Source organism: Mchenga conophoros, linkage group LG9, assembly GCF_057382185.1.
Source record: "Mchenga conophoros isolate Kocher_MC1m ecotype Shallow Benthic linkage group LG9, M_conophoros_male_GT1.1, whole genome shotgun sequence".
NCBI lineage: Eukaryota > Metazoa > Chordata > Actinopteri > Cichliformes > Cichlidae > Mchenga > Mchenga conophoros.
Genome location: NC_140534.1, coordinates 11692383 through 11713808, shown reverse-complemented (window position 1 = coordinate 11713808; position 21426 = coordinate 11692383). Strand labels below are relative to the sequence as shown.

The 21426-nt window shown below is 41.0% G+C and overlaps 1 protein-coding gene across 2 annotated transcripts; it reads left to right on the top strand.

Annotated features, from left to right (window-relative positions):
* Positions 1-813: 813 nt before the first annotated feature.
* Positions 814-2704, top strand: LOC146566852 (uncharacterized). 2 transcript variants are annotated; one of them, XM_085285903.1, is made up of 3 exons: positions 814-900; positions 989-1130; positions 1282-2704. In XM_085285903.1, exon 3 carries the CDS (start codon positions 1392-1394, stop codon positions 2322-2324), a length of 933 nt encoding a protein of 310 aa, XP_085142029.1. In that variant the 5' UTR covers positions 814-900; positions 989-1130; positions 1282-1391; the 3' UTR covers positions 2325-2704. The 2 variants fall into 2 exon arrangements, with proteins under 2 accessions (XP_085142029.1, XP_085142030.1); XM_085285904.1 differs by having other exon boundaries at positions 859-1130.
* The last annotated feature ends 18722 nt before the right edge of the window (positions 2705-21426 follow it).

Here is a 21426-nt window from a genome sequence, read left to right as displayed (position 1 = left end):
ATGAGCCAGTGGGTAAGTTGAACCACCCCTTGTATCTAGGTAACTGTGTACATGTTTTGTCATGTGACCATAAATCCAGGAAGCACTCATCATTTCCATCCTGCTATATTAAAGAGGAGCACATTGGAGAAGGGGTAAGTCTGTATTACACAAAAAAATGTTTTTTGCTTGTCAAAGTAAAATTTCTGCCTATCAGGTAAATTGACTGTAATATTAAAACAAATGTATCTGTGTCTAAGATGATATATTATACATGTTGGTGGGTTTCTAAAATATAATATCATCTGAAGAAGTTTTCTAAAGATTAGCCTAAATTGCTAAGCTAGCCCGTTTTTTTCAAAATGGTGGCTATGGGGCAAAGTGAGCCAAAGGCTATGGGGTAAATTGATCCAATGGTTCAACCTACCCCACCATAAGGCACTGAAATTTATTTAAGGCTCTGACTTATTAAATAGTATTTTAGTTCAGTATACTGAACCCTTTTGTTGTATTTGTCATATGTTAACTATTATAGAAAAGATATCATGCCAAGGACCTACAGACGGAAGACCAGCTGGGGCTCAACACCCCTGGAGGAGATTGAAAGGGCAGCGAGTGAAGTCAAGGGAGGAAAGTCCATAAGATCAGTGGCTAAAGAAAGACAAATTGACAGGTCAACACTCAGGAGATATATTAAAAAGAGGGACACACAGGAGGTCAAATCGGTTGGCTATAGTGGAACAGCTTCAGCAAAGAGAGTCTTCTCTGAGGAGGTGGAGAAGGAGCTATCAGAGCATATCAAGAAGCTTGCAGAGCAGTTCCACGGCATTTCCCCAAAGAAATGCCGTGAACTGGCATTAGAATTGGCAGGCAGAAACAACATTCCTACTCCCAGCAACTGGACAGAGAAAGGTTTAGCCGGTAGGAAGTGCAAGAAACAACATTTCAGTAGGTTGGCACAGACTAATGTATTTTGTGTAGTTTATTACTTTACCATTACATTTTTTAGGTAAAGAATGGTTCAAGAATTTTTTGGCACGCCACCATCTCTCTTGCCGTATGCCTGAGGCAACATCTTTGGGAAGAGCTACAGCCTTCAATAAGACTACAGTTGGGGAGTTCTTTGACAATCTGGCTAAAGTGATCGACAGGTAACAGAAGTTATCTAATTGAAAACATTAATAACTATTTATGACAACTACAAACAACAGTTAAGTGAATAAATATGCGTACTCTCAGCTAACATTTTTTGCATTACTTAAAAATTTAACTAATCATCATTGCTCTTTTTTTGTTTGACAGGTATAAATTCCCCCCAAACATGATTTTTAATGTTGACGAAACAGGTCTAACAACAGTACAGACACCAAAGCAGGTAGTGGCAGAAAAAGGAAAAAAACAAGTGGGCTCCGATGAGGTCCAACCCAGGCAAAACTGCCAGCATATACCAAATTGCTGGTTGTGTGAATGATGCTTTCATGTCAGCAATGACACCACGAAATATCTCCTCGGGATTTAGAGCCACTGGGATTTTCCCTTACAACAGAGATATCTTCTCTGATGCAGAGTTTGAGCCATCCATGGTGTCAGACAGGCCCAACCTGGAGCAGCAGCCTGCCGCTGAAGGTGTTGCACCTGTGGTTTCAGCCTCTCTTTCTGCTGAGCTACCTTCACCAGACCCTGTACATGCATGTGGTTCACGAAGTGACCCCAACCATGCTCGATATGTGTCTCCCACTGATATTCTACCCTTCCCCAAAAGTCAGCAGCCCAGGAAACAAACAAATCGAAAGCGTGTGAAGACACGAATCCTGACTGATACACCTGAAAAGCAGGCAATTGAGAGAGCCCATGAAGAAAGGACAAATAAACTGAAAGGCAAAAAAGAAATAATCCACAAAAAGCAAGGAATGTGGAAGAGGAAACAAACCCAGACAAAAATTGCAGTGGAAAGCAGCTCTGAGGAGAGTGATGTTCCCATCCCATTTGAAGACACTTCTGAGTATGAGAGTTCCAGCGATGAAAGAAGTGAACCAGATGTCTCAGACCTGGTAGTTGGTGACTTTGTCATCGTAAGATTTGCATCCAAATCCAGGAGCCACCATTACATTGGCCTGGTTGACAGCTTTGCAGACAACGAAGTGAGTGCCAGATTTCTCAGAAGAATCCGAGGGATCACTAGCAGTAAGAAACCCACGTTTGTGTTCAAGGAAAATGATGAGGCATCTTTCCCACGCAAGGATGTGCTGAAGAAGCTACCTCAACCTCAACAGGCTGGAGGAACTGCAAGGAGGGAGCAACAGTTCATATTCCCCTGCAACCTTGATCATTGGAATATTGAATAGTTCTTTTGAATAAATGGTTTTGAACTGGTGGTTTGTTTAGAAACCACCAGTTTCCAGGTTTGTTCTCACAGGTTTACAACTGTTAAAATGGTTTGTTTTCACAATATGATCAGTTTTACATTTTAAAAACTACATGGTCAGTTTGCCCCAAGATGGCTCAGTTTACCCACTGACTAGGTTCAATTTACCCCTAATCTGGGGCAAGTTGAGCCAAAGGAGCATTTTTTTTTAATAGGTCATTATTTTGGGCAGCGTCATCAGACATAGATTCTGATCATTACATTTGAAAGGAGACATCCTGAAATAAAGGAATATGTTATCATTCTATTTCTGTGTTATTTTTTTCTCACATCCAGGGCAACATGAGTAAAAAGTGGCTCATCTTACCTCACTCTCCCCTAATTATGAAATATGAAATTTAACTTGTTTGTTCACAGTTGCCTAGTTAAATATCCAGTAGTCATGCTGTAACATTACCCTGCATTTGTCGAGTTCACAAATGCAAGTCACATATTCACTTTCGTGCTGCTGTTGATGTATTTTGATAACATCAATAACCTGATAGTATCCCTTTCTATTTGCTGGCTGGCTTACAAGACCTTTGACACAGAGCTTAGAAAAGTTTACTGGGGCTGTAAGATCAAAACAGTTTGCTAAATGAAGCTGTAAACACTCTGAGGAGGACACCAGGGCTACATGATAATTCTCTAAGGCCTCATCACTACAGGCAAAACCACAGACGAAAAGTTATCAGTCGTTATGAAATGTACAAATGTAATTACATGAGTTTCTTTCAGTTCATAAGAGCAGCATAGTTGCTGTGTGAATCTCAAACAGCAGAAGAGTCTCTATAGATTCTCTGGAGTGCAGCCAGGAACATGGAAATGTGCAAGAAACTAATATAACAAAAGCCTGTTTAGGCAGTTTTATGTATTTTCACAGGTCTTTACACTCTGTTTGTAGGTTCACAGATTTTGTGAACATCACAGCTGTACAAACGTTGCACCTTATATACTTCACATGTAAAACGAGGGAAGGTTTGAGAACTCCTATTACAAGATGGCCTCAAGTGACATCTGCTGATAGCTCTTGGCAGAAAGTGCAAAACTTTTTGAGACATTCACAAAGTCACCTCACTTTCACAGAGACCATTATTCTAACATGGGGGAATTCACATTTTCTGTCGTGAGTGTTTGAAAGATTTGCTGAGTCTGTGCAGCCTCCTGTTTGCCCTCACAAGGTACAGGGGAAGAGGGTCTCAGCCAAGTCATTTCCGCTATTTGGACTAAACCCTGTGAAAACGTCCCAGGGGGCCAGAGGACTCATTAGGTGCGGTGACACCGTTGCCGCAGGAGGTGTCACCAGGAAAGCAGCTGACAGGTCCTTAAATATAACACACACTTCCTGTGACCTCCCATTCGGACAAGCTGCTGGGGCGTGATCGCTGCTCTGCCTCCAAGGCCAGTATGTCTTCGGTCATCATTTAAATTGAGAGCTGCACACAAACACAGCATGCACACGCACACACAGGCAAGAGTGCGTGAGTACCTAGAGTAAAAACATGCATCTGTGTAGACGTGTAGCCATTCATAAATTACTTTGTCCATGCAGAAAAGTAACAAGTTCAAACCTGAACAACATTTTCAAAATTTGGCAACTCTGAACGTCAGCGAGAGGTCAGTGAGAACATCAGCCATCAATCCCAGAACACCCTGTCACACAGTGTTTGCTGAGACTCGCTCGTAATCATCCGCCAACCACAGTGGCCTGAGATGCTTTTCGCCAGTTGACATTAAAGGGACAAGAGACACCGTGTTGGCTGTGCTTCCCAACATCTCATTTCACTGCCCCCTCCTCCTCCTTCTTTGTGTGGAGAAAACCAAACAATGGAGCAAATGTTTCATTTTTCAGTTCACTGTCAGGGGAACAAGCACTTCCACTTTGCATGCCATTGTTGTTCTCTCAATGATACTGTGCTCCACAGCAACACTGGCTCGGAAAAAACCTGTTTCACTATACGCATAATTCGTGTTGTGGCTGCTACGGGGGGAACAGAAGTATAATGTGCTGCCAAACCACCTAGCAAGCAAGCAAAGCCCAAGGAGACAAGGCTCTGTTACACTTCTCACAGAAAGGGAAGTTTACTTTCTTTTGCCCACACGAATCCATCCAGTTATATTAAGATATTTCAGCTAGAAAGATCATCGGTAGGTCATTGGACCTCATTTACAGGGAAGATGGTAGATGCTGACGAGTAAAATTTAAACAACAGGCCTTGTCACACAAGCCTCTGAGCCTCTCTGTATTTTCCTGCTAGACAGTTTGTTTCCCTTCTGACCTTTGTTAAGTTTTATGTGTTTAGATTTGAATGTGCTCATATTTGAATCCAGAAAATTATAGAACCTAAACCTAATTAACCACATCCCGCCTGCATGTCAAGGCACCTACACCACTTAAAAAGTCATGGATTTATAGTGCGCACATATGTGAATTCACTAAATGTGACAGTTCAAGTAGTTCAAGTAGGATGCATCTATTTCCCCGGTGTTAAATGCAAGTGTGAACAAGCCTTCATTCTACCATCTCTAGCACTGATCCATCACAGCGTCCTCAAAGAAACTAGAGGATGCTAGAGGAGCAAGGACACATATAGTCATTTATAATCAATCTACATGCTATATGCAGGCGTCCTTGTGCATTTTAATCAATCTGGGACACGTACTGTATGATAAGGGAATGAGCAAGACTTTATATTTGTGCTGGTCCCATGCAAACTTGTAGCACAGAGCTGCATAAGCAGCAGCTATATTTGCTCCATGCACAGCAATAATAATCACCATAATCCCCGATGCATCTGATTAGTCAAACACTGCCGGTGCTAGCTCCCTGTATCTGTAACATTGCCCGAGGCAGCTCTGCTGACAGATGACTCCACACAGCGTGTAATAATAAACACGCGACACAGGAGGAAACACGAGACCCAGCTTGACTTCCAGTCCTTATAGGTAATCCATCATCACCGTGCTGACCATCTAACTTTCACGGACCCGTGTGGGTGACATACAATACAGTGACGAGCTTCTGGATGTGTTATGCACCCCTGTGACTGACACTGAGCATTGTTTCCCACTGTCTCCGCCGGGCTCGTCTGAGACCAGGAAGGATAAACAGTCCACTGTGCTTGGCACAAAATTTGTCCTCCTCCCTAATGAAGTGCAACCTCCCGAGCTCAACATCATTCATCATACTCCAGCCGCTGTGTTGGTTTGTGAGCTAGTTTGCGTCTGTGCTGAACGTCTGCTGCATATCTGCACTCGTGTTTTCATTTTTCTGTCCTACGGACTGCAGACGCACTAGCAGAGCTCAAATGACTCTAAGATGACCAAACAAATGGGCCAAACAGGCCTGTTTGTTTTCTTTCTTTCTTTCTTTCTTTCTTTCTTTCTTTCTTTCTTTCTTTCTTTCTTTCTTTCTTTCTTTCTTTCTTTCTTTCTTTCTTTCTTTCTTTCTTTCTTTCTTTCTTTCTTTTCCCTTGTGGCTTTTGCTTAGTTTGGAACCAAACTCATACATCTAATTTCCCGTCTATTTGATGGCTATCAGAATTTTGAGCTGTATTGGATTTTCATATAGACTTACGCTATGCAGGGGAAGCAGAATGATTGTCCAGTGTTGATTTATGCACCGCTGTGCCACAACTTCCCAGTTCCTCATAAAGGAATTAGCCTTGCTCCAGCTGTGCCATAATATTTACATGATAAATCGTTAGGCTGTGTTTAGTCTGTGCTCTGATGTATATCTTAATGCAGTGTTTTCCCCCATCATAGTTTGGCAAGTGCAAGTTATGACTGTCTACAGCAAGTCATATATGGGCATGTGTCCTTGTGATCGGGGTCGAGGCTGAGGGTTTATTTCATGCTTCGAAACTGGTCGACGATCCAGGAAATTTTAATATATCATTCTGAAATAATTAGAAGATGGTTCTGTGATCAAAGTCATTACAGGATGTAATATGAGGGGAAAGATTAACCGGAAATTATGTTGGGACATAATTCAGAGAAACTTAAAATCTGGCTTTGGATGTGTGATGTGTTCCATATGGTAATGTGATGTTATACAGCTCGAGCATTACAAAAGAAGCTGAGCATATCCAGACGTGGATGTGTTTAGTATATTATATGAGGGCCAGTATGGCGGCTCTTTCTTATGTTTGCTGGTGGAGAACAAGGCAAAGGTTGAATCTCTCCCTGTGTTTTGGTAGGCTGACAAATCCATTTATAATTTTTCCTCAGATTATTAATATAACAAATGATATCAGTGGCCAGGACACACACACACACACACACACACACACACACACACACACACAAGCAAGAACTCACGTTTGTGAAATATGTGGCAAATGTTCAAAGAAGTAAAAAGAATGGGTTGTACTGGGTGATGGATGCATTTCTCTTAAATTTCCACATTATAACATCAATCTAACTCATTCCATACTCTCACTTTTAATATTTTAAAGATCCTACTTCAAGCTTCAGTTGTAATTTCATCGTTTCTTTTCAGGTGAGCATGAATGTCTACCACAGCAGTCCCCAACGCTTTTTGCGCCACGAACCGGTTTATGTCCGCAGATAAATACAACAAAATAAAACCAGTACCGCTACCAAATAAAAGAAGATTTATTTCATGGGAATAAATCCAGGGAAACCGGGTTAACGATAAAAAACAATAAAAACCCAGACAGGTACTAGTCAGTGGCCCGGGGGTTGGGGACCGCTGGTCTACTACATTGTACTGTTATTTACAAAGTTCAATTCAAAGCTGACCATCAAAGGTTGAAAATAGTTTTTTTGTTTTCTTGTGATTAAATCCAGTGTTAGTGGTAATGGATGTAATTAAACAAGCAGTCTATGTATAGTTATTTAGTGTTTTAAGCAGTTCAATAATTTTTTATTGACTCAATAACTGCCATTTCTCGGCCGATTAAAGCTACTGACCTCACTCACAGGCCGGTGTTCAAGGTTCAAGGTTCTTTATTTGTCACATGCATAGTTATACAAGTATAACACACAGTGAAATGTAGCCTGACACGCTCCTCGACATGTGCAAAAATTGGGGGGGTGTAGAGGAAGAACATTATATATATATATATATATATATATATACATATACACTGGGTGAATGTGCAGTAGTAGCAGCAAGCAGGTGAATTCTGTACATTAATATGAATAGACATCTGACTATTTTACAGGATAGACAATATAAACATATTTAAAATTAAAGGAATTTGAAATGTACATTGTGCCTTGGTTTAGAGTGTTTGGAAGAGAGTCCTGTCTCAGTCAATTATAGATGATGTGAGATGTGTGTGTTTAGGGCACGGATGGCTTGGGGATAGAAGCTCCTCTTGAGTCTCTCTGTCCTTGCCCGGAAGATGCGGAACCTTCTACCAGATTGCAGAAGTTGGAACAGTTTGTTGCCAGGATGGGACGGGTCCTTCAGTATCTGCGCTGCTCTAGTCCGGCATCTCCTGGTGTAGGTGTCCTGAAGCGGGGGGAGAGCAATCCTGCAGCAGCGTTCTGCTGTACGGATCACTCTCTGGAGAGCTTTTTGGTCCTTCACACAGCTGTTCCCGAACCACGATGTCATGTTCTGTGTGAGGATGCTCTCCACAGCGCCTGTATAGAAAATCCTGAGGATCTTTGGAGAGACCCTGAACTTCCTCAGTTGTCGTAGGTGATACAGGCGCTGCCTAGCCTTTTTGGTCTGGACCTGAATGTGGGCAGCCCATGTCAGGTCTGAGGAGATGTGGACACCAAGATACTTGAAGGACTGCACCCTCTCCACTGGAGCTCCATTGATGATAATGGGCTTGTAGTCTCTGTGCTGACCCCTTCTGAAGTCCACCACCAGCTCCTTGGTCTTGCTGACGTTCAGGTGTTTACATTTGAGGGAGCAGTATTGCCTGTTTATTTATTGATTTGGGGCATTTTTGTTCTTTTTAAAACCTGCTTAAACATACTAAAGAAGTTTGTACCGCAGGATTAACAAGTGCAAAGTGCAAGCTTTTGTTATTTGTTCTTATTAACATACTTGATCATTTTGATTATAATTTTTACGTATAGTACATGTGTAGCGGCCATTTCGTTGTTTAGCAAAAATCATTTAAATGTTTAGCAAGTGAAAAAAAGTTTTCGATGTACATGTATTCGAACTGTTATTTAATAAATGGTTTACGTAAAAAAGTCAAAACTTTAAAAACTATAACATGATATTTATTATTATATATGGGCCGATCGTGACTCAAGAGTTGGAAGTTCATCTTGTAATCGGAAGGTTGCCGGTTCGAACCCCGGCTCCGACAGTCTCGGGCGTTGTGTCCTCGGGCAAAACACTTCACCCGTTGCCTACTGGTGGTGGTCAGAGGGCCCGGTGGCGCCAGTGTCTGGCAGCCTCGCCTCTGTCAGTGCGCCCCAGGGCGGCTGTGGCTACAGTGTAGCTGCCATCACCAGTGTGTGAATGTGTGTGTGACTGGGTGGATGACTGGATGTAGTGTAAAGCGCTTTGGGGTCCATTGGGACTGCACTATACAAATACAGGCTATTTACCATAGTTTATAGTTTTTTACGCCAGTATCATTTACTAAGCCAATCCAAACAAAGGCAGTCAGATTTTAAGTACAGTTTTAAACATGAAATAAATATTCATGGTTATGTTTAAGGAACTTAATTAAATGGTTTACATCATGCCATTGCAAAATTAGCCATACTGCAACCTAACCAGTAAAAAGAGTAAAATTTTGAATACTTTTATCTTGAACAAGAGGTCAGAGGTAAAATGTGACATGATATTTTCAATCTCTATATATTTTCTTTACGTTGACAATACACAGCACACTTGTAAGAATCATAATTATTCTAAGGGTTTTTGTCCATTTTCCACCAATAAGTCATCAGGTTGGTGTTTCTTTATAGTTACACCAACATGGAGAATGTATCCTACACTGTAGTGGAGCCTCATGCTGTGGAGCATTTCTTTTACTTTGCAAGGTCATCATTTGAAGCTCCAGTTTGAACTTTACAGATATCTGTTTTGAATTTGTCACCTCTAAAAGAATCTCCACCCTTGAATATCACTGCACAATTTTTCACGTTTCCCTCCTGTCTTGAAACCTGGGTGCCGGTTTGTTCTGCCTCTATTGATCTGCATTCAGGGCGACACCTGCAGGATGTATAGTTTCCCTCGTATGTTTCAACGTCTCGCACATAAGCGATAAGAAGCTATCATAACACCGGGTAGCATAACGAAAAGTAGGTCACATTAAGGATATGAACTTCTGCTCAGCTCGGTGTGTGTGCGCTCTCAGCAGTCTCTACAGATAACTCGCCCCTATCTCTTCTCCATTTAGTGCCGCCAAGGCTCGGTCTGGGTTACACCGACTGCCTCCTCAGGGGAAATAAGGATACGGCTCTCAGGTTCCCAGCAGGCCCAACATATGGGATCTGCTCTCGTATCCAGTAGAGATGAATTCATCCCAAACTCATCTTCTCACACAGATTAATTTGGCAGACATGGTGAGGCAGGTGGAATGTGTTGAGCAGCATCTGCGTGTATGTATGAGATTGATGTGGATGCTACGTTTTTGTGCTGCTGAAGGCTGTGCTGATGGAAAATGGAATGAGGTGTAAACCTGTAGTTAGTTATTGGCATCCCGTCTTATTATTAGTATCCAAAGTGAGAGAAGGACAATTTTTCTCCAGTTTGTGTGGTTTAATTGACAGATTTTAAGATTTTACACCAGATACCGTTCCTGATACAATCCTCCCCGTTTATCCAGGCTTGAGACTGACACTGTACACTGGCCACGAGGCTTGTGGCTTCTTGTGGCCATCAGGCTTTAGCTATCAAAGCCTGTCATGAAGCTTTAAGTTTAACATTTTCAGTGTTATCAGCTTGGTGACATTAACCAATGAGTATAGGAAGTCTATGAGTCCTTCAGGAAAGCGCTCAGTGAGGACAGAGTGTAAGAGAACCTATGGCTGTTTTACACGCAAGATCTGATATCGTCGTGTTGGTGTTGTTCCCAGATCAACATAGTAAATGTTGTTCCAGGATCAACATTGCAAGTGACCAATCAGAATGTTGTGACGTCATACTTTTGCGACTTCGGGAAAATCCGCCGTAAAACAAAAAACTGTACTTAACCTGTGAGAAACCGGCTCTGTCCGCCGATCAACGGACCCTGACCCTGGCCCTAACCCTTTAATAAACGCTAAGCAGAATCGATATTGTCCTTGCAACACTGGAATTTCATAAATGCACGAATGTCTTGGCGCGCCAAAGAATAACGTCACAAGAATGTGATTGGTCACTTGCAATGTGGATCCAGGAACAACACCAACACGATGATATCAGATCATCCGTTTTACACACACATCCAGAGCTTTTTGTGCAAAGCCCCTGCTGGCCATAAATTACAGTGCAAGTTTAAAGCATTTCCACATCGGCTTTCCCTACAGACACACAATTTGAAAATACTGTAGAGCGTATTACATGACGCCATTATAAGGCTGTATGCTAAGCTACAGGCAGCAGTTGGCTATATTAAGATGGCATACTGGAACCTTACCACTGGCCCGTATCTAACATTGGGACCAGTAAAGAGCAGCCTCTGAGACTTTAAAACTAAATTTACTATTTTCTTGTGGCAAATAAACCCACTGATCTGCTACTACACTCGAGTGACTTAAACCTCTAAATATAAAACTACCTCAAACACATAAAATGACATTCAAGTAAAAAAGAAAAAAAAGATCTGGGTTTTATTAGGGCTGCTTCTAAATTCAGAGCTAAGGGCACACTCAGAAAATAATGATAAAACTGGTGCAGCCTTCAGGCTATTGGCTCAGCTGAAAAATCAAACCATATGGTAGCAAACACAATCTGCCTCGATCATCCAAACCCACAAATAGTGTCATTTGGTTCAGTGGCTTCCTCCAGACAGAAGTCAAATGCTTCAGTGCCTCTTTGGTTTTCAGTAGAATGAAGGCAAATAATAATGAATTTGGGGCTTCGGTGTTCACCTAGGGGTGACTGAGATTACGTTTTTCTCTTTTTATTTGTAAGAAAATTGTGAAGAATAGGGATTTAAATAGCTAAATACAAAAAGAAAGACTTCTCAATGGAAACACAAATGGAAGAGATAATTTTTGAACCTTAAATATAACTGAAACTGTTTCCAGTGTAAGTCCAGAGTATTCATATCCATCTGACATGTTCTGGACATTATTAAAGTGACATAGATACAATACACGTAACAAAGGACGTCTATAACACTGTATATGTGCAGTAATAAAATATCTTTAGTGGGTAACAAGTAACAACATTAACAGATTGTTTTTTCCTCTGTCTGCACTGTTTATTTAATCTTTCACTAATGACTGCTCATGGAAGGAGACTATTATGGAAAATGCAACAGTCACGCAATAATTGGAAATGCAAACAGGAAACCAAATACAGTGAAACTGCTACGCCGTGATGTAGCTGTCTTAGGATTGAGGGACGTCCTTAGTGGAGGAAACCAGGGACTCTGAAACCTCATCAAAAGCACACTGGCTCTTTAGACCAGCTGCCAACTTTCTGGTCTACGGTTTGTGGCAGAGGTTAATAATCACTGTGGTTGCTATCTGATGGTTTTCCAAAGATGTGTGTTAGTGTGAATAAAAGAGCTGAGGAAAAAGAGCTGGCTCTGAGCCGCTGTCTGAAGCACCCCCCCCTCCCATTTCTGTCTTTTTTTTAAAATGCTGTTGCTGTGGTGAGCGTAAACTAAAATAGCAAACTGTTAACACTTTGGAGAGAATATTATCAGTATAAATGAGGCAGCTGAGCTCCAGTAAGCTACTTTGCCAGCTCAAATTGACACTGCAAGCTTCTCATTGACAGTTAAGATGTTAAAACCGAGCAATGTCAGTCACAGCAGGAAGAAATTTACCTGGAGTATTTGCACTAAGCAAGCTGCACAGACGCTAACAGGACAGTAAGATTACTAACTCAGCCTCTGAAATAGAGAGATAAATGTACGAAAATGACCCAGTTGGGTGGGATGGTTAGGTTTCTCCTCTCTGACATTTTCACGTTTCTTGTTACAAACTTTTTGATGGCAATATTTCAGTCTCTGGCGCTGAAGCTATGATGTCACTGCATCGTGTAACACATTGCTTCGTTGGGTTATGTGAAGGTAGGCTAAATGCGAAGTTATATTTGCGTCAGCGGAAGAGAATCAAGCTAGTTAATTACTGAAAGTGATTGCAAGTGCACTGACTTCCTGGGCAAACTGTCTGTCCAAATTGACGGTTGTTGTTGACAATTACCTGGTGCATACTGTGCTGTAAACTAACGGGGGTTGAAGCAGTTTTGACTTTGTGCATGCTTCCTGTGGGATCAACAAAAACCCATAAAACCCTGAAATTATACAACACTATGAATGTGTTTGTTAAGAGAAATAGACACGTCCGCATACACCGATCCAGTGATGAGGTCTGGCTCAATGTGCCAGCAAACATTACTACGTTAGGAAGAATTACGAACTCTTATAATTCAATTTTGATCTCTGGTGTTCCAGCAAATGTGGACCAGTTTGATTCACTGTTCGGTAATTCACTGGAAATTCTGCCAAAAAGAGAATAAATAAAACTGAGTGCCAAACTCAATTATCAATCATAATACCTTCAAGAGTAGAAATGTAGCCACATGAATCAAGTCCAAGGATGCTTTTTAGCCGCTAACATGAAACCACTGAAAGTTTACAGCAGAATTACTCATATTGGTAGAAAGATGGAACAATTGCATCTTTGCTGATGGAAACTGACACAAATATAAACCATTTAGAGGATAAAAGCAAAGTTCTGCTCGGGCTGAAATACCTTGAGTGATAGACATTTACTACCAGCACCACACAATCCCTTTCTTTCTTCTAGAGCTCTATATTCACTTGTATTTATTTCCTCCCCGTTACAACCCTTCCTCTCATCCCCACGCTGTCACTCTTCAGCTTTCGTCTCCTGCAGCTCCCTTCTCCTCCCTTCTCCACGCCACTGCTCACAAGTGTGACATTCCTACTCATTTTCTCAATGGCCCGCCTGCTCTCCTGAGGCTCTGTCAGTTGTCTTCTGCTAGATCACCCTCTCCTTTTCCACGCCTCATCCTCAAACTTTGAGGCTCTCAGCCCTCTGTGTCAATTTATCTACTTCTGCTGTCACTAAAGCAAACAATCGGAGGAATGGATAAAGATATGGGATGCTCAAAGGCACGCAAACATACGTACGAAAAAATAAGAGTGGGCTGTGTTAATATATTATCTTGGTGTCTAATCCCTACAACTATGGGACTTTTACTGCAAGATAAGAGAGCATGCTGTCATGTCGTAAGTCTTTTTCAAATGTCCACGTAACCAATAGTGCAAGTGCAACCACTTTACAAAGGGTGGAATAATTTGTTTTAAGGATACAACTATTGGTCATTTACACAAGCTGTATATAAATGATGTTAGGTTTGTGGCTTTACCTAAAGCTAACAAGCGCTATCACCAAGCTACTTTCATGATTAAATATTTTATTTATCTGCTGATGAGTGTTAATCCACAAAACGTAAGAAAATAATACAATTTGACTCAGCAAACCTGGAGTTCAAGGTGCTCACAGCAGGTTGTATAGTTTGTCAGATAATTTCATTCACTTCCAATTCCACTAAAAACTCTCAACAACAGGACAAATTTCAGTGACTCAGAGTAGTTAAGTCCTAGCAAACAGCTACAACTCCCTGTGCTGGCAGTCCTGTGAATCACAGAGGCAACAGCCCAGATTCCAGCCTTACCAGAGTAAGTAAATAAGTAAATCAGCCAAGCAAGATAACATGCGAGTCTGCAGGAGTTTACCATTGCTTGGAGCCTCAAGTGGCCATTAGTGGAACTGCAGTTTCTGGCATTTAAGATACCATAACAATGGCCCAAAGTGCAGTACAGATGAATAAATACGTAAAAACAGATTCAAATGAAAAAAAGACACAAAAAGGATAATAAAATAATAAATAATAAAAACACATCTCAGCAGAAATGATTTGTGCGTTCCAGCTGTTTTAGATGATTGTTGGACTCATAAGGCAACTTTTCAATGGTTACCAGGAAGAGAACCCAAACACAGGACCCCCATCATCCAGTGCTGTCAGATGGTTTTTGTACTATTATTGTAGACGAATATTCTGTAGTCCTGTTGGTTTTTAGCACCATTTTAATGATATATAAGAACAAAAAAAAATGCAGTTTCTTTGCTTCCTGTTTTGAGAACTTCTCTTCCTGTAACAGCTCTGATGTGGAGGTTTTGTCTGGCTGGCAACACCTATAGTTCAAGGGAATGCTGCAGCGGGTCCAGCACTGTAACACTGAGTATAATTGGTTGTGTGAGGATGTCACCAGCTGTGTACAAAGTGAGCAGTGCAGCAGGTATAATAGGGCCTTTAGGCACCTTTATGTCTTGCAAAACCTCTAAAATCTTACATTAGCTTTTCAAACATGCATCTGCAAAAAGTATTATATATGAATTTAGAGAAAATTGGAACCTGATAGTTGCAACTTCAAAACTAGCAACGTGAACAATGGCTTTTATGATATCATAGACACACCCTGCATTATTAGCTTAGTTAATGTTTTTTCCACACATGTGGCCTCATTCAGAAGACACAAAGGATGATAAGCTGATAAGCGGTAGCAAAAATCCAAATAGAAACCCAAAGCTTCTTTCTGTCTTATTCAACTCTTAGGACGAGACAAACATTTAATGGCATCACACTGCAACAGTTTTTAAAAGGATTTTTAGGACAGTTTCCATTAATCTCCGCCATATGCTGCACAGCTGTCACAAACAAAAAGCCACCTCGCAAACCAATTACATGTCGGTGTGGGGAAGAAAACACGCGGGCGCAGCGACTCGATTAGATGGATGACAAAATGAAACAACAGAAAGGAAACAAATTACACTGTGTCAGCGAAGGCATCAAAAACACCCAAAGGGACGATGGCGGATCTGCCTCACACAGCTCGGCTCGCCTCCCAAACTCAGCTCCTCCCTGTTACTCCTCACAGCTGCTTCTTTCTGACTGATGAGCCAAGTGAATCATTCATTGGTGAAAACAAACAAACTCATTTGTCGCAGCTAGGCATTATCATCTAGTCTCATTTTTAACAATGCCAGTATTCCTTTGTGAATATAAAGTAGCTGCTCGGGTCCAGGTAGCTCCCATGGTCCAGCGGTGGAGTATTGATCCTTTCTAAAAATGTAAGAAACATTTCTTTCAAAAGACAATTTAACCACACAGTGATGAGCAAAATCGACGTTAAAAAACTGACAGGCAAAGTCGATAACATAGATTTTCTTGTTACAACAGCATTTGTCACAGGATGGGATGTACAATTTAATGTGGGAAGGGGACAGTCGAGTTCAATAACACACGATAGCAAGAGCAAAATTTTCTAGTGCACACATTTCATAAATCCAGTGGTCCATCCGTTTGTGTTTGTTTTGATTTCTAAGCAGGTATTACAGGCACCCAGAGAGGGCAGGTTAATGAGACGCTAGCACGATTATGAACAAGAAGCAACCGTGTCACCGAGGCACCTCGCTCTCTGGGCAGTATTTACTTTTAAGGGAAGAGTTTTGTATTTTGTATAACTTCATTTTGTTTTCTGTTTTTAATGTACTTTGTAGTCAAAAGTAGTTTGTAATGTAAGTTTTTTAGTGCAGTAAAAATCAGATAGGAGATTCATGGCAGCTGTTTGCTTTGATTATATAAACTTGAGCTCATTGTGTAGTATTATACTGCAGCATAGTTATAACTAATTAGGCAGCTCATTCTGTTTCCTTACAATACTTTCTTGAAAGATATAAGACATTTTAGGATCTACTTGACATAAAGACAGATGGGAAATGTAAAAGTGAGGTTAGAGGTCAAATTCAGTTTAGCTCAATTCAATTTTATTTATATAGCGCCTTTTTATTGTAAGGTAGAGACCTTACCAAAGTATAGAGAAAACCCCGACGCTCAGATGACCTCCTATGAGCAAACACTTGGTGACCGTGGGAAGGAAAAACTCCCTTTTAACAGGAAGAAACTTCCATCAGAACCAAGCTTAGGGAGTGGCGAGCATCTGTGGTAACCGGTTGGGAATGAGAGTGGAAAGTGCTAAAGAACAAGAGTTTTAGAGAAAAAAAAGACATTTAATAAAAGTTTGACCTCATTTGACCAGAAAGAAGAGGTCAGAGGTCAATAGTTACATGATATTTAAAATCCCCACATATCATTTGCTTTATGTATATATATTATCAATACAAACAATAGGAACAAGAATCATACTTTTAAAGAGCTCTTTCTCTCTTTACTATCAGTCTGTAGATCTTGAAGGAAAGGTCAGAGGTCATGTGCAACACCATATTTTAAATCTTTATAAGATACTTTCTTTATGTTAACAAAATAAACCACACTTGTAGAAATCATAGTTTTGAAGTTCCAAGGATTTTTGTCAATTTTCGTGCCATAGCTCATTAAGTTCACCTTGAAGACCTCGGTCCATTTAAGCTAAATTTTAATGGATTGTTAACATGACCCCACACTACACCCCTGCAAAATTTATTCAGAATTCCTGTCATTACCTCAGCCAGGAAGCAGCAAAGACACAGGGAGCTGAAATGATAAGCTAACAAATTAGCTAAAGGGTAAATGCATTTCTTATTTTTCATACTCATCATCTTGGCCCCCATTTCTTTGAATACCAGTTCATCCATTTTTTTTATATATATATATATATATCTTTGGTTGCTTTTATCTGTTGCTCTTCCTGTCAGGTTATGGCTGAATAACCACCTTAAAATTCACATTTGTAGGATTCTCGAGGAAAATTCAATCAAGGTTAAATGATAACTTCAATGATTATGCTGATTAAACAGCTTCTTTTCTCCATTCCTGGTTTTAAAAATAGATTACATGATCCACACTAACATCGGCTCATTTTTCAACCTTGATATCAGAATTTACTTTAGGGTGAACATAATAGTTTTTTGAACTAAAACACAGGCAAAAATGTGCACTAGGAGCTTTGTGGCATTAGTTTCAATAGTCAAGCAGCTCCTGTGGGTACAGTGTTTGGAGGCCCAGTACTTTTTGTCCACATAAATGGCCCAAGACGGGGCTTTCTAGTCCACTGGTCTAATCTCTGGACTAAGTATTTCCCAATTACCCTCCTACCCTAACTTAGCAGGCTAAAGCCTGTGCCTTATTAAAGTACTAGCTTTGGTCACAGTGTAAAACTAAAGAGCTCAAACAAACAATTTGCATTTTATTGGCAGACTGAAAGGTGTGCACAGTGAGCTCCAGCATAGCTTCACACTCATAACGATTTTATAAGAAAGCTATGCATTATCTTGTCTGATTATCATCTGCAGCCTAGTGAATGCCCCATTTTTATGGCTCCTTTTAGCCTGCTGCTCTGACATTACATCAGTTACCTTGTCATCTCTATACATGCTTCTGTCACTAAGATGGATCTTGGCCCCACACACACACACTCACGCGCACTGTTCTCCATCAATTTCTGCTCCAGATGTGATAGCCAGAGTGGTGGAGTGGCTACAAATTATTCAAGATGTAATTTTCCAGCAGGGAAATCATATTAGAGAATCTTAACTTGAACCTAGGGGAAACTTCAAGCACTTCATCAAATAATGGGCATGGCATCCAAATAATATCCCTGACCCATTTCTGCTCTCCTGTGAGCGAAACCATCTCAACCACTAAGAAACGGGAAAATTTGGATGTTTGATCCTCCTGCCAGCCAGGTCCAGTTAAAAAACAGGAATATATGGCATAATTAGAGCTGCTAAAGAGGCTGATGACTGCTACAGGATGACTCGCTACAGTTCTGCTTACTTTCCTTTGATCGTGTGAATATAGCTAAAAGCTTCAAACCTACATTTATCACATGTATGTTTTGCTTTTGCTTTGGAGACCCTAACAAACGCCTGCTTTCTTCTGTCCACCGTACAAGCCTTCTATCAGACTGCACTACAGAGTACTCCATTACCTCTCTGCTAAGGAGCTAACCACTCTATCTAATCTTTGGTCCAAGGACAACACTGCTCTGATGAGACTGCCATATGATTTAGAATGGATCTTCAGGGTTCACAGAGGGTGTTTTAAAGCCCCCTCCCCTCATGTCTCGACAGCCATCAAGGTACGCCTAACATCCCTCTTGACCAACCCTGGAGACTTCTCTCAATGTACCCCAAAAATGAATAGTGGCCCTCTTAGTGCGCATTTCCATGATTGTTTGGCCAAGTTTCAGTTTTGCTCCTTCCATCTTTTATGCTGATAGTCTCCTTAAATTGAAGAAGGTCTAATCCATTCCTGTCTTTGCCAATATGGATTTGGATATCAGCTAAGTTCAGTGAATCAATCCAACTAGTGTGCCCAACTTTAAATTAGTGATTCGACTAATTGGTCAAGACAGGATGCAGATTTTTTTTTTTTTTAAAAAGACTGTCAATGTTAAAGCAGTGAATTTTGAAATAGTTGCAACAGGGCTGAACCCTACATTTCCTGTAATACAGTGCAGACACCTCTGCACACACTGACTAAGATCCAAGTCTAGGCCGAGAACAGTGGTCAGATCAGGGTTATTTATTTTAATTGAAGAATCACCAATCAGAGAAGACTTTTTTCCCCATTTCTAAAACATTTTCTGTTTCTTTGCATTTCAGATAAACATGCATAAGAACTTTACCTTTGAACGCTAGCGTGTTAATGAGCTAACCGCACTGACGTGTTGGCGCCATGCAACCCCACGCACGGGGCAATCTCGCGTTAACTCGCGAACGGAGATTTGCCTCGTTAATGCGGTTATGGCATCATTTAAAAGCGATTAAAGCTGACAGCACTACTTTGAATGCACCGTGAAAACTTTCTCAAAGAGAATTTTGACTTTAGCATACAGCTAGTCAGAGGCTACGTCTACACTAATCCGGATAAATTGGAAAACAGCGTTTTTGTCTGAAAATGCTCCACATCCACACTATCATTTTGAATCATTTTCATCCACACTGAAAACGGTCCAAGGACAACACAGCTCTGATGAGACTGCCGTATGATTTAGATATACTGCGCATGCGTGAAAAGTAAGATGATTGAGCTGCGTCTTTCCATCTGCCGTTTATTTACTTTCCGTCTCTTTGAAAAGTCACGGCAAAATTTCAAGGAAAAGTTCTGAGTTTATCCGGAGCTATCTGGAGCATGTACAAACTGATATTAATCTTTAGTAGGGCTGTCAACATTGAGAGCAAACAAAACAAGTGCTGTACAATGCCGTCCGCCCTCTCAGTTGAATTGGTCACATGACTGTATCATATGACTAAAATGCTTTTTGAAAGCCTCGGTTTTCATTGTCCAAACTGCGATGCGATTTCAAATGTATCCACTTTGGAGAGCGTTTTCAAAAAGCTTTGTTTTCCTTGACCAAAAACGCCGTCTCAGTGTGGACGGAAGGCCAGAACGGAGAGAAAAAGATGCGTTTTCAAACGAAAACACATTAGTGTGGACATGGCCTCAGATTAGTAAAGTAGCACCTTCACCACAACTTCATGAACGTTGAACTTTAAACAGTATATGCCTCAACACCAATCTGGATGATCCCATGGACTCGACATAATTGGAATACCACATTCACATAGACCCTTTCCACATAGCATTTTTTCTGGTATAAACATAACAAACTACTTTTTTTTGTATCTTTGCACATTACATTACAGAATGCTAAAACCTCAACGGTGAGCAGGGGGACTTTTCCGCCTTTTTAGCCCTTCCTCTTTCCTAAACCATTTTCTTTGTCGTACATCAACAATACGATGCTAAAGTTCACAATGAGGTATTTCACATTTTGGAAAGTTAATCTGACTCTTGTGTAAACATTTGCACGAGTTTGAAATTTCTCCATGGGTGGCGTCCGATGCTTGTCATTGAGCTTTAAGTGGCTACACCCAATTTGAGTCTATCCTGTAAGCCACATTGATCCCCTGCTCCAGTCAGTCCCAGGCAGCTGACCAATAACAAAAAGGATATGGGTCATGGAAATGTAAACCGAGCCAACATTTCAGCTCAATCATTACAGTATAATTAGATTTTAAATGCCCCGAGAGAACTGTTGAGCTCCAAATGCAGTAATAAAATGCAGGTATTCAAGTATTTCCTGCAGTCCTAACTGTGCTGTCAGCGAGCACTAACACTGTACAGTAGTGTGATGCCTAGTTACATACTAGGAAGAGTACGGGATTTGGTGAATTGGATGATGGTAATTAGGTGAATAATGACTGGAGGGGATAGGGGAATTGAAACAGGATAGAGCTCACTGTTTTAGATTATTACAAAGTAAAGAAAATCCCAGCGGAGGGCCGGGCAGGAAGAGAAGGAAGACAGTGTGATTTTGGAAGTTTAGTGCAAAAACTTGAGCCACCTGTTTCAGATCCACCTTGGGGGTTTTAAAGGCCCAATCCTACAGTTTCTTATTTTCCACCAACAACTGCTCTTTTTCCCTGAGATCATCTTTGGCCTCCGTGAAGGCCTACACGTTATGTGTATATGTGCATCCTAGCTGCGTTGGTCTTACAGCCAACAAACTTTTCACATCTGGTGAAAAATTAAGCATCTATGAGCTGGTTCCTAGAATTTTCCCTTTTTACACGTTATCCGGTCAGTCTAAATGGCGAGCTATTAAATAGTCCCCAATTACTAGGGCTGAACGATATATCGCATTTGCGATAATATCGCGACATGATCAAGTGCAATTTTCTAACCGCAAAGGCTGCGATTATACTCTGGACATGTCCAAATTCATGGGCTGCATCCTCCTGAGGCCGCATTTGTAGACCGATTACGTCACAGCGACGTGCCGAAGGCTGTCCAAATTACTACCATATCCCAGAATTCATAGCGCGGCCCAGCCAAACTCCAGTTTCCAGCAATGGCGGCCGCTACTAAGTTTTAAAATTACTCATACTAATCTTTCTGGGTC